This window comes from Salvia splendens, chromosome 10, assembly GCF_004379255.2.
Source record: "Salvia splendens isolate huo1 chromosome 10, SspV2, whole genome shotgun sequence".
In the NCBI taxonomy this organism is placed as follows: Eukaryota; Viridiplantae; Streptophyta; class Magnoliopsida; order Lamiales; family Lamiaceae; genus Salvia; species Salvia splendens.
This window is the reverse complement of record NC_056041.1, coordinates 11,635,002-11,646,628: the sequence shown is the minus strand read 5'-3', so window position 1 is coordinate 11,646,628 and position 11,627 is coordinate 11,635,002. Positions and strand designations below refer to the sequence as shown.

The 11,627-nt window shown below is 40.7% G+C and overlaps 2 protein-coding genes across 2 annotated transcripts; both read right to left on the bottom strand.

Annotated features, from left to right (window-relative positions):
* Positions 1-4,304: 4,304 nt before the first annotated feature.
* LOC121752990 lies at positions 4,305-6,721 on the bottom strand. The gene is made up of 4 exons (XM_042148118.1): positions 6,472-6,721; positions 6,247-6,329; positions 4,700-4,755; positions 4,305-4,606 (listed from the first exon to the last, which is right to left on the bottom strand). Exons 1-4 carry the CDS (start codon positions 6,641-6,643, stop codon positions 4,528-4,530), a joined length of 390 nt encoding a protein of 129 aa, XP_042004052.1. The 5' UTR covers positions 6,644-6,721; the 3' UTR covers positions 4,305-4,527.
* Positions 6,722-8,175: 1,454 nt separating this feature from the next.
* LOC121750803 (potassium channel SKOR-like) lies at positions 8,176-11,627 on the bottom strand. Its single transcript, XM_042145415.1, has 11 exons — positions 11,297-11,627; positions 10,946-11,234; positions 10,532-10,871; positions 10,157-10,452; positions 9,999-10,079; positions 9,828-9,926; positions 9,533-9,751; positions 9,270-9,458; positions 9,105-9,180; positions 8,733-9,027; positions 8,176-8,658 (listed from the first exon to the last, which is right to left on the bottom strand). The coding sequence occupies exons 1-11, from the start codon at positions 11,491-11,493 to the stop codon at positions 8,544-8,546; spliced, it is 2,196 nt and encodes a 731-aa protein (XP_042001349.1). The 5' UTR covers positions 11,494-11,627; the 3' UTR covers positions 8,176-8,543.

Genomic DNA, 11,627 nt, shown 5'->3' with positions numbered 1-11,627 from the left:
AAAATACATATTCATAAAACATAAAAAACACATAGTTAGAAAAAAGCAAAATACATAGTCATTCAAAAAAAAGAAAAATACATAATCCAACATCCCCGGCTCACTCCGCGCTGTCCTCATCGCCCGTGCCGCCCCCGTCGCCCGTGCCGTCACCGTCGCCCGTGCCGCCCCCATCGTCCCCTCCGCTAATCTCGGCGCCATCATCTCCAATGGGGGGCATCCCCAAATCGCGCCGACATCCATCGATGACATCCTTCAGCATCCTCTTGTACAGCGGATCGGTCGTGCTATGCCACCTATGCATGGTTCGGACCAAGCTTGTCGTTAACTGCGCGCGGGCGAGGCGGTCGATATCTTCTTGGGGAGCAGGGGCCTCCGATTCGACCTCGAACGACCTGCTACCGCCGCTGGTTTCCCTAGCCCTCCGCTGCGCAGCCTTTTGCCCAACCGGGCGACGACGACGGCGAGAGTCTGATTGCGGTAGCGGGGACACTTCGTCGGCTTCCGGGAGCTCGTGCGAACCAGCACTGCTGCTGTATTCACCGGAAGCGTTGATCTTCGTTCGCTTCGCCCAGCCCGATTCGACTCCCCCACAAAACTTTGGGGAATCCTTCACCACGAGAAAGGCCTCCCACTGGTCGAATTGTTTGAATTTCAAGGCTTTGGTAGGGTATTGAGCAAAGGCACGGTTCCGGACATCCTCCTCGGACATACCGCTGCTTGCCTGGCGGAGGTTGTTTTGGTAGAGGCCAGCAAATCGACTAAGCTTAGGCCTCAACCGCTCCCACTGTTTCCGGCACTGTTCGGGAAGGCGACGCTTCGCCCCAGCCGGTTTGTGTGTGTGGTAGGCTTCAGCGATTCGATGCCACAGTCTGTCAATATGCTGGTTGGCACCGACATAGGGATCCTCGACAATTGCAATCCAAGCCTTCGCAAGCGCGACGTTTTCCCACTGGCTCCAGATCGTCCTCTTTCCCGTCTCCTCATCCTCCTCCTTTGCCACCGTTCGTGAGGAAGACCCTGGGGCTTTCCCCCTGCCCTTGCCACGTCCCTTCCCCCTGCCCCCGCTCATATCATCGGGCGTCTGCCTGACTGGAGATATCCCCAACTCCTCAAAAGAGAAAGTGTCTATGCCGGTGAACTGAGTATCCGGAACATAAGTGGAAGGGGTATCAGTAGACTGCATATCCACAACCGGTCGATAGACATCGTCCGCTAGTGGTTCAGGACCCCTGCCACCCCCTCCCACATGCATCATCCCCGGCATCATCCCCCGCCATCATCCCCGCCATCATCATATTTGGGGTCATGCCCCCCATCCCCATCCCCGGCATCATCATATTTGGGGTCATGCCCCCCATCCCGGCTGCCCTGGGCATCATACCACCCATACCACCCATCTGTCCCATCCAATTGTACATATAAGGGGACATCATCCCACCCATGGCCCCCATCTGTCCCATTCCCGGTATTGTTGTCGCATTTCCGCTTACGTTTCCCTCCAGGTCGATGGGAAACGCCGGAGTCTGCGACTCGCTCGTGGCCGGGGAGTTCCTATCGTTCTCCATTAAAAGTAGAAATGAAATATGTAGTAAAAGAAGAGAGAAACTTGTTAACAACAAGTGGTGCAAATGAAATGAAGTTCAACGAGCCGTATATATAGGGTTTAAAAAAAATAAAAAAAATTCGGACGTCCGAGCGGGACGTCCGACCCTTGCCACAGTGGCGGACGTCCGCCCGCCCGTCGCAAGGACGTCCGAGGACACCCGACGTCCTCACGGGACGTCCGTATCCGACCCTAAACGCCACAGTGGCGGACGTCCGGGTCGCCCGTCGCGACGTCCGACCGGATGTCCGACCGGACGTCCGCCATTGGAGATGCTCTAAGAGCATCAACAGCAGTGTTTCCGTCCGTCTGTGCCAGCGAGCAGCTGACGTGGCACTTCTGATTGGCCAACGGTATTTCCGTTGAAAATTTATTTTTTTAAAATCGAAAATAATACAAAAAAAATTTAAAAATATATTTTCAGATTCCAAAAAATATGGCCTTTTTTACTGTTTTTCTGGCATTTTTTTTTATTTTTTGATTTTTTTATTTCAAAATCATCTGTAAATACACACATTAATCATCTATTTTTCACATCAAATCATCTCTCATTCATCTCTCATTCATATTTTTTCATACAACTTATCTACATCTTTCTCTCTCACTCAAACCCTCTCAAATGGATTTTTTAGGATTTTAATTATGTACTTTTAAATTTTTAGGATTTTAATTGTGTAATTTTTAATTTTTTTTGTAATTTGTAATAGTATTCCGGATATTTTTAATGCATTTTAATTTTGTGGAAATGTTTTTATTTAAATTGAATAACAGAATGGTGAGACCCTTGAGCTTGTTCTTGCGGAAGAGCACGAATATGAGTATTGTGCTCTTGCCTAAGAGCAGTGAGTAAAATTGGGTTCGGGCCCACATCCATGCTCTTCTGCAAGGACATGCTTAAGGGTCCTACCATTCTATTATTCAATTTAAATAAAAATATTTCCACAATATTAGAATGTATTAAAAATACCATGAATACTATTACAAATTACTAAAAAATTAAAAATTACATAATTCAAATCCTAAAAATTAAAAATTACAGAATTAAAGTCCTAAAAATTAAAAATTACATAATTACAATCCTAAAAAATAAAAAATACGTAATTAAAATCTTACAAATTAAAAATTATAGATTGAATTTTTTGTGTGGAAATAGGGGTATTTATAGATGAAAAATGTGAATTTTGGGGAAAATGAAAAATAAAGTAAAAGTGGGGAGAAAACGGATATAATTTATTGGGAAGTGGGAAAATATATTTTTATTTACAAACGATTTTTTAAATTAAATTCGAATTTTAAAAAATAGAAAAAGTCAACGGCATAGCCGTTGGCCAATAGGAGGCTGCCACGTCGACCTGCTCAGCGGCACGGAAGTGCTCTTATTATCGAGCAGCGCTGAGCCGTTGGCGTGAGCACAGCGGCGGACGGGGCTGTGTCGCGCCGCTGACACGGACGTCGTCCGCCCCATAAAGTGGCGATGGGGGATGCTTTAATGACAACAAAATATGGAAGACTCTGAAATTGATATAAACACAAGATTTCATCCTGGTTAGATTTGACTATTTTTATATTTTATCATATTTTATTAATTGATTCTTAAATTATTTTGTTAACTTTATATTATCCTAATTAGATTTGACTTATTATCATATAAATTTAATATATTTCTATTAATATTTTTATTCATTGATTCTTAAATTATTTGTTACTTTTGTCATAACATAAAGAGTTTAAAAGAGATTAAAATAGAAAATATTTTGAAGTCAGAATCACAAGTTTTATTAATTGGAGGTTCGCCGAGTTCGCGCCAATAAACCTAGTGGTCCGCTTATATGGTGGACGGATACAGAAAATTTATGGCGATCCACTAGCTTTAAACACAATTAATCCTGTTGAAATTATCATGTTCCTAACATGTCAATCCATAAGGATACAGAACCAATAAGACTTGATCCAAACTCATTAATTTCGCGTGTATTCATGACATATCGAAAATTGTCAATTTTATTCTCTTATAACTATTTTAGTTTGTTTGTTTTTAAGTAGCTAAGCTAGTAGACTTCTAGGATTTGAAATGCGTAGACTGTGATGTTATTTTAATTATTTGTCCAAAATCTAGACCTTGTTTTATTTTAACAATTCCTATTCGCAATGGTTTTCATTATTTAGCTAGTAGTGGAATGAATTGATGTATTGTTATAATAATTTAGAGATGAGTAACAATACATGATTATGGCTATGAATAATTAACGCATACGTCAAAATAACCAATGACGCAGAATTACTCCAGTGTGTAACCAACAATCTGTATAAAATTTATGTTGAATACTAGTCTATGTAGATCTACAATACACGTACATACAATTAACCATACTTTAATACTAGTATTATCCATTTGCATAATTAATTTTTTTAGCTTGACCATAGATTTTTCTGATCAGTCTTTGGCAGAATCCGACTAAGCCTGAATCGACCTCAAAATCACCATAATTCCGAGCTGCCAACCATGGTACAACCACTGATTGTTGCATAATTAGTTTAGTGCTTATTTAAAATATATAAACTGCACAAATAATTTATATTTCCTTCATTACTTATATGTTTATATTGATATTTGCGAACCAAAGTAAACAAAATCTAAAAATTGCGCGTGTATCAAAACATGGTCTATACTTCTGAAAGTGGGGGTCGAAACTCCATCTGCAAAATACAAGCGTGAACCACAAATTTATATATCATCTGTATCGGCGGGACAATTTTTAGTGATCAAACTAGTTATGTTACGATATTACAGATACGCATATGATCTCAACAACAACGAGTTCCAAGCATACACAACTCAAACAGCCATAACAATCACATGAACAGAGGAAACAAGAGCCGTCATGAAAAAGTTTTGTATAGCAAAACTACCGTTTTTTTATTTAATCCTTCTTCTGTCTCTTCTCCACTTCCTCCAAGCGTTCAATCTCCTTGTGATAACTGCAGATGCGATAGATGCACCTGCAATAGCATTGAGAAGCCTCCACGTGAGGATACAGAAGCAAAAACTCAATGAAATCAGATAATAACTTGGAAATGCACAAGTTGTTTTACCAGTAAAGGAAGCATGCAGCTAAACACAAGATCACATTTCTCTGAGCCTTGAAGAACTGCATCCATCGTTGACAACATAATCAATAGAGTGAATTGCTAAAACAAAATTTTTATAATCCCAGCCTAAAACATTGCAATTGGATTCAAAATTTAAATGATTGTGCAACAGAACTCGCCGTGAAAGGCTCTATATATATAGTCGATGCTATCATGACTTATTATCCCAGCACAAGTGAAGACCATTTCTAGGGGAGCACACATTAAGCATATAGATATACATTATACATTGTTTTAGGATAAACAATCAGTAGAGCAGAACTGACAGTAGACGGAGAAAGTGATTAGCAAAACCAGTAAGACTAGGTTATCAAGAGCTACCAAAGAGATAGATAGGATAAGAAACACAAAATGTAATTACAAAAGACACGGGCACATGCAAAAAAAATTATAGCAGTGCTGAAAGCAAGTGAGCTGGAGAACAGCAAAGCTGCATATTGAGGACATTTCATTTAAACTCATAAATATGTAAGTCTGAGATTGAAGACAAGTATTCATTTCTACTAAGAGTGTGTATATCAGAACTCCCCCCAAAAAATTTGAAGCATACAAAAGAATGTTTCGAAGCATAATAAAAAAAGATAGTTATGCATTTGATTTGATAGAGTGAATGGCACATAAAATTAAGCAAATAGCAAACGGTGATAAACATAATCACTCTTTAACAGAACAAAGGAATTCCTCATGCCCAGCACCAAAGAAGAAGCTGCCTGATACGGTCAAAGCTTGGAAGGTAAACCACCGAGGAAATAGGGGAGTAGTTTGGCCAAAGAGAAAAAGGGGGAAGCAGGCGAAACAGAAGAGGAAGAGTAGTTCGAAAGAAAGTCTCAGGCAGTTCCTATTTTAATTCCTATTTCCTTGTAATTCAATTATTCTGCAGTCTATAAATATAGGGACGCTAGGGAGAATAGAGTATCTCTGAACGTGATCACTTTTGGACGACTTCTGTCGTAGGGCCTCCTTGTGAGGATTGTTTTTCCTTCCGTATTTCTAGCAATAAAATTCCCCGTTCCTTTCTCTAAAATTCACTGTTATTCAGCACATCTCGTGCTAACTCTGTGTGGGTAGCCTTTACTCCTATCACTGCCTCAACATCATATGACCTTCACCTCTAACCCAATATCGATACTATCCTACATACACAAAAGAATCTTAAATATTTAGGACACTCTGCTAAGTTATTATAGATTTAATTACTAACTATCGGCTGCAAAATAAGACTTATTCAGCGAGCCCTGAGCAGCCATCCATCGCACAATATGTTCGTATTACCGACCGTGATACATCCAAATTTGCTGTTACATTTAACTACCAGCTTCATAGTCCAATAAGCGGTAAGAATCACATGTTTCCATTTTCACCCCTACCCCAGTGTTGCTCACAGCCACTTTGATCACTTAATGCGATCTATTGAAGCAAAGAACAAGTATACCCCAATGTCAAGTTCAGAATAAGCATATTTTATTTCCCCACCAAGAAATTGTAATTACCGCTCTCTCATAACGACTCCTCTCAGCCGCAGTGCAGGTCTCACCACTACATTTCAGGCGATGCTCACTCTTCCAATATATATCTAAGATCAATTCAAACAGAAAGAAAATTAGAAAACAAAACATAAACCCCTAAAAAAACTTACTATGTAAATTGCAAAAATAAACACCCAAATATGACGGAAACCAGCAAACTCATCACCAAAAGGTGAAGAAATTGAGTACCTAGGAGCTGAAAGGCGGAGAAGGGTACGATGAATAGCGATGGCTGCACAATACGCGATATAAGCGATGAAATTCGCGACTGTATCGCTTTGGGCGCCGGTAGCGTGAGGATAATCGCGATCGCTGCCTCAGCTGCCACGGCGTAGGCCAGAATCATCCACTGCAGCGCCATTTTTCGCTTATAATTGTGTTGAACTCGTCGTCTTCTTCTTTTCTTCCTTTTCGTTTTTGAGCTTTTGAACTTAGTAATCTTCGGTTTATTACGCCGACAAATTTTAATAGTAGCTGCCAAACTGTACCCACCATTCTACCGGTTTATCGGGCTGGGCCCTATATTTTAGGCCCGGCATGATTAAGAAAATCGATAGGGGCCGGGTCGGAAAGTTCTATTTTCATTTCGTACGGCCCAAACGTTACGCTTTTGAGGTTCCCAATTTTTAAAGAAGTTCCATATTAATGGTGAGCTCAAAATCCACTTCAAATCATGCATGAGCTATTGAGCTCTGAAACTTCTACATCCAATTACTTGGTCTAAAATGAATCATTGAATGAAGATACTAGTCTTTGCAAAGCTATAACGAGATCTTTAATGGTACTCATATTTTGGGCCTTCCTAATTAGAGACATTAAAAACTATGTATTTATGAAAATATTTGATGCGGATCAATGTCTTGAATCCGACATAATACAGACATTTCCTATATTATGGTGTCAACGATATTTTACAAACAACAAAAAGTTTGATTTCTTCTCCTAACTAGCTTGCCTAAAAAAACAAGCCTCGAATATTACGAATGCAAAATCGGTCCATCTAGAAGTAGAATGCATGCTTCGTTCTTGGAAATTCAGAATCGTCTGCAATGCCTGAGATCAAATAGTTGAAATGGTGAGTATAAGATCAAATAGGAGACGTTACATTTCATCAATAGCATTTATCGATTTGTTAAAACAGAACATGCTACAAAATTGACCTAGAGTCTCTTATCTTGGTATGAACCCTGGACGTTGTTTGCCTTTCGATGGCTGGAAGCCGGTTCACTTGCTGCCTTCTTGCCTGAATGCCATGCGTATGTTTATGTTTGAAATCCGACGTTTCAATTTCCTGGATTTCATCGATATTGGAGCCATCTTCCTCGGACAACGATAGGAAAGACATCATCAAAACAAGATTGATCCCTGCAACAACAGGCGTCTTTATTTCACCATTTTCTTCATTGTCGACACGCGTAGTATCTTCTTCCAAATCCTCCATTTCGTCTACAATCTGCCAATATTCATCGTTGTAATGCTTTCATTTGTTAATAACGCTATTTAGCCAAACAAATATCCAATATATGATTATATGTGTAGAAAGATTTACCTTTTGGAAGAATGTCTCAGAGGAGAGATTTTTGTTTTTTGTCCTCTGAATTTATTTTCCTATTTTGTGTTGCAGAAACTGAGATGGCAGAGGTTATATGAACTTTAGAAGATAAGACTGCATAAAATTATACCAAAATTAAGCCAGTGGTGAGAAATTAATATGCAAGGTTTATAATTAGCTTAATTTGTTTTCTTGATTTTCCATTACTTATGATGATATAGTATTACTACATGCTTTCTGTATTAGTTTGTGCCACAAATGAAGTTGCTAGTATGAGTTTTGAGGGTACTCAAATTGAAACTTCAACAAATTTTGGTAAAATTTATCCTCTAACTGACTGGTGGAAATTAAATGAGGAATTCATTAAGCAACAGTACTGTTATTATAAGTACATTGCATTGCAAGAAATACAATCATTCATCACAAGTTAATCTATTGGTTATTATAAGTGCATTGTATTGCAAGAAATACAATCATTCATCACAAGTTAATCTATTGCTACTACAGAAGCGTGTATTCTTATAAATTCTGATACATCACATAATACCATTTCTTAATTTAATCTGTAAGTATGGCTTATAATTCATTGTATATGTATTTTTGATATAAGATGTGAGTCATTAATTTGCATCTATAATTTCTCGAAATGGTGATAAAAGTAGTCTAGTAATGATTTATGTATAAATCCATATATTTTTGGCACATCGTATCATCTGATGGCAGAAGAAAATTCAGTCATCTGAGTGCGTTTTGCATCTTCCAACAATTGAACTAGTTTGTGATCTCCTCCTACTCGAGCCTCGTCTAATGGAGTTCTACCCCATCTGCACACCACCAACAAATATATATAGATAGATCGATAGATAGATAGATGAAACACGAGATGTAACATATATACCTGTCTGTTGCAAAGATGCTGGCTCCATTTTGCAAAAGCACAACAGAGACTTGAAACAAGCCCTCTGCAGCAGCCAGGTGCAGAGGTGTCTGGAGACTATAATTCTTGGAGTTGGGATTTATTCCATTTGCCAAAAGTCTTGTAACAAAATCCAACTCATTTCTAGCAACAGCCTCGCACAGACATATCCCAGGCCTCTCCACCTCCAGTGCAGCCCCCGCTTCTTCCAGCAGAGACGCCACGCCATCATGCCCGTTCTTGATTGCCTCAAACAACGGGGTCTTTCCACAGTTATCTACGCCGACCAACAAATGTTTAGAATTGTGGACTACGGAAATATGTGGTAGATTAACTATACTATTTTTATCGTACCACGGAGATTTATGTTGGCGTCAATCTGGATGAGAAATTGAACGATGTCTTCATATCCCATGGCCGCAGCGCGATGCTGCAACAAGCCATGGATAACATATCTCACTTAAATTCTATCCAACTTTCACGAAAAAGTAGTTGGATCGAAACATGCAGATTAAGTACCAAAGGTGATTGTCCATGATAGTCTGTTTTGTTAGGATCTGCCCCGGCTTCAACCAAATGGCGCAAACGATGCAGATCACCATCGTTAGCTGCACAGTTCAACCTCATGGCCAGCTCCGATTCACATCTCTCAATCTGCACAGCCATGGCGGATTCCAGTATCTTCTTCCGAAGATGATGCTCTCTTCCCTGCACATCACACACCAAGTAAGTCGTGAGACCCAGGCCACTTCATTTCTTCAAGACCATCATCACCAACTCACGTGAAGCAGATTGTCGATGATAACACGCCCATCGGCAAAGTGTATCTCGATGACTTGCACGAGAGATTGCTTGTCGACACGCAGCAGCCTAGACAGCTCGGATGCACGGACAGTTCGCGCCTCTGGGATGCTGCACACAACAGAAATGTCGCCTATTGAACTGTTAACCGGTATGGTGGCTGAAACAGATCCTTCTTCTTCCTGATTTCTCACTTGTTCCTGCACAAATCCCACAACTCCTACAGTAAATAAATGGGGAGTAATACTTTTTCTTTACCATTAATTTGTGACTTACCAGTTTGCCATTACAAAGGAAATAGAGCTGATCACTGGTGGTTCCCTCTTCGACTATCACTTCTCCCGGAAGAAAGAACTCTTCGTGCACTTTGATCGCCTACACATGAAGCGAACCATTGAATGTGTATGCAAGTTTCATTCAACCCGAGCAAATTAATGTATGTCTTACTATTTTCTTGATGAATCCATCCGAGCAACCATTAAACAGAGGAACTTGTCTGATGTTAGGTTCATACAACTTGTTCGAAATCTGCAAACCTAATCATCAATGGAGAGGCCACAATTTGAATTCGATATATAGATATAGTTAGAAGGAGTGTCCCTGACCTTAGCTCTTAGAGCAAGTGGGAGATCCTGAAGAGCAGAGGCATCGCTGTAACTGCTCTCGTACTGCAACCGGACATGGCCCTTGATCTCCTTGCCTATGCTCTTTCCTAACTTGTTTCTGTTCATATATTTTATAAGCTCCGCCATCTTATCTCTGAACCTCTCTGTTTTAGACCCTTTCACGATCAATGCTGTCATGTTTCCGAGCAAGTAAGCGCCTAGGATCATGTCGAGCGACACATACAACATCACAAATATCATCTCCCTCGTGTTCACAGCATGGATCTCACCATAACCTGTCACGGGTATAAAAGTAATCTAGAAAATGTACACACAAATCGATTATTGTTTTAAGCAGCGGGAAGAAGTAGTCACCAACGGTAGCCATGGTGACGACGGCAAAATACAGGGCGGTTATGTAACGAGTCCAGAGGTCAATGTGGCGGAAGTTTGCATAGCTGTAGTCGCCTAACTGCAAGCTGCCGATCCAGGTGTGGCCTTCCTCCGACGGAGGAAGAGTCGTCGCCAGATAGTAGAATATGCAAGCGGCCGTGTGTGTGCAGTATAATTCAACCACGAAAAGCTTCACGATTCGTGTGAAGAGGTAGTTGATGCGCGTGTCCTTTTCCAGCTTCTCGAAAAAGTATGTAACCCTAACTGCTCTGCTCAGCCGGATCCACAGCATATACCTCACCACCTCCTTCCTGCCGCAGCTCTGATCAATTCATGTGAGAGTGTAAGTAATCTGATTGAAATTAGGCAATCGGAAAGGTGTAATTGAGATTGTACCCGGTAGATGACATCCCAGGGCAAGCATCCGAGAAGATCGATGAGAAATCGAGATTTGAGGTAGCGGAGGGCGATGAGGTGGCGGTGGTAGACGAGGCAGTAAGAGTGTGGATCGGTGTAGGCGACGAAAAAGGAGATCCAGATGTCGAGGAAGAAGGTGAACTGGCCGGCGACGTCGAGAAGGAAGAGATTCTCCGGCAGGCCTCGGAAGAAGGCGAATTCGAGCGGGGTGAAGAAGGAGGAGTAGATTGCCCATATCAGGATGAAATGTGACCAAGCAACGTACCACCTGCAATTAATATCAAACTCATATAAATCCATCCATTTTTCGACTGAATAAACTCTCTCTACCTGTTATCGGGACGGATGATGAATCCATGCGATTGCAAGGAAGCTTGTGAGGAGTAGTTTCTGAGAAGGTTGAAAGGATGCTTGTTTCTCCATGATTTGGAGGAGTCGTCGAGATCTTCGACACTGTAGCGTTGTTCATCAGTTTCGGAGTCGTTGTCGTCGTCTTCTTCTCTTGCTCTGTTTCTGCTCCTCTCCATCTGCTTCTTCTATACTGTTTAAATTGCAGATATGGTTATGTTGTGTTCACTTATTCGTTTCTACCATAATTCATTTTTTGGGGTTTATATATACATATATTTGTTGTTGTTACTGAATTCGATCATTCCTGTTG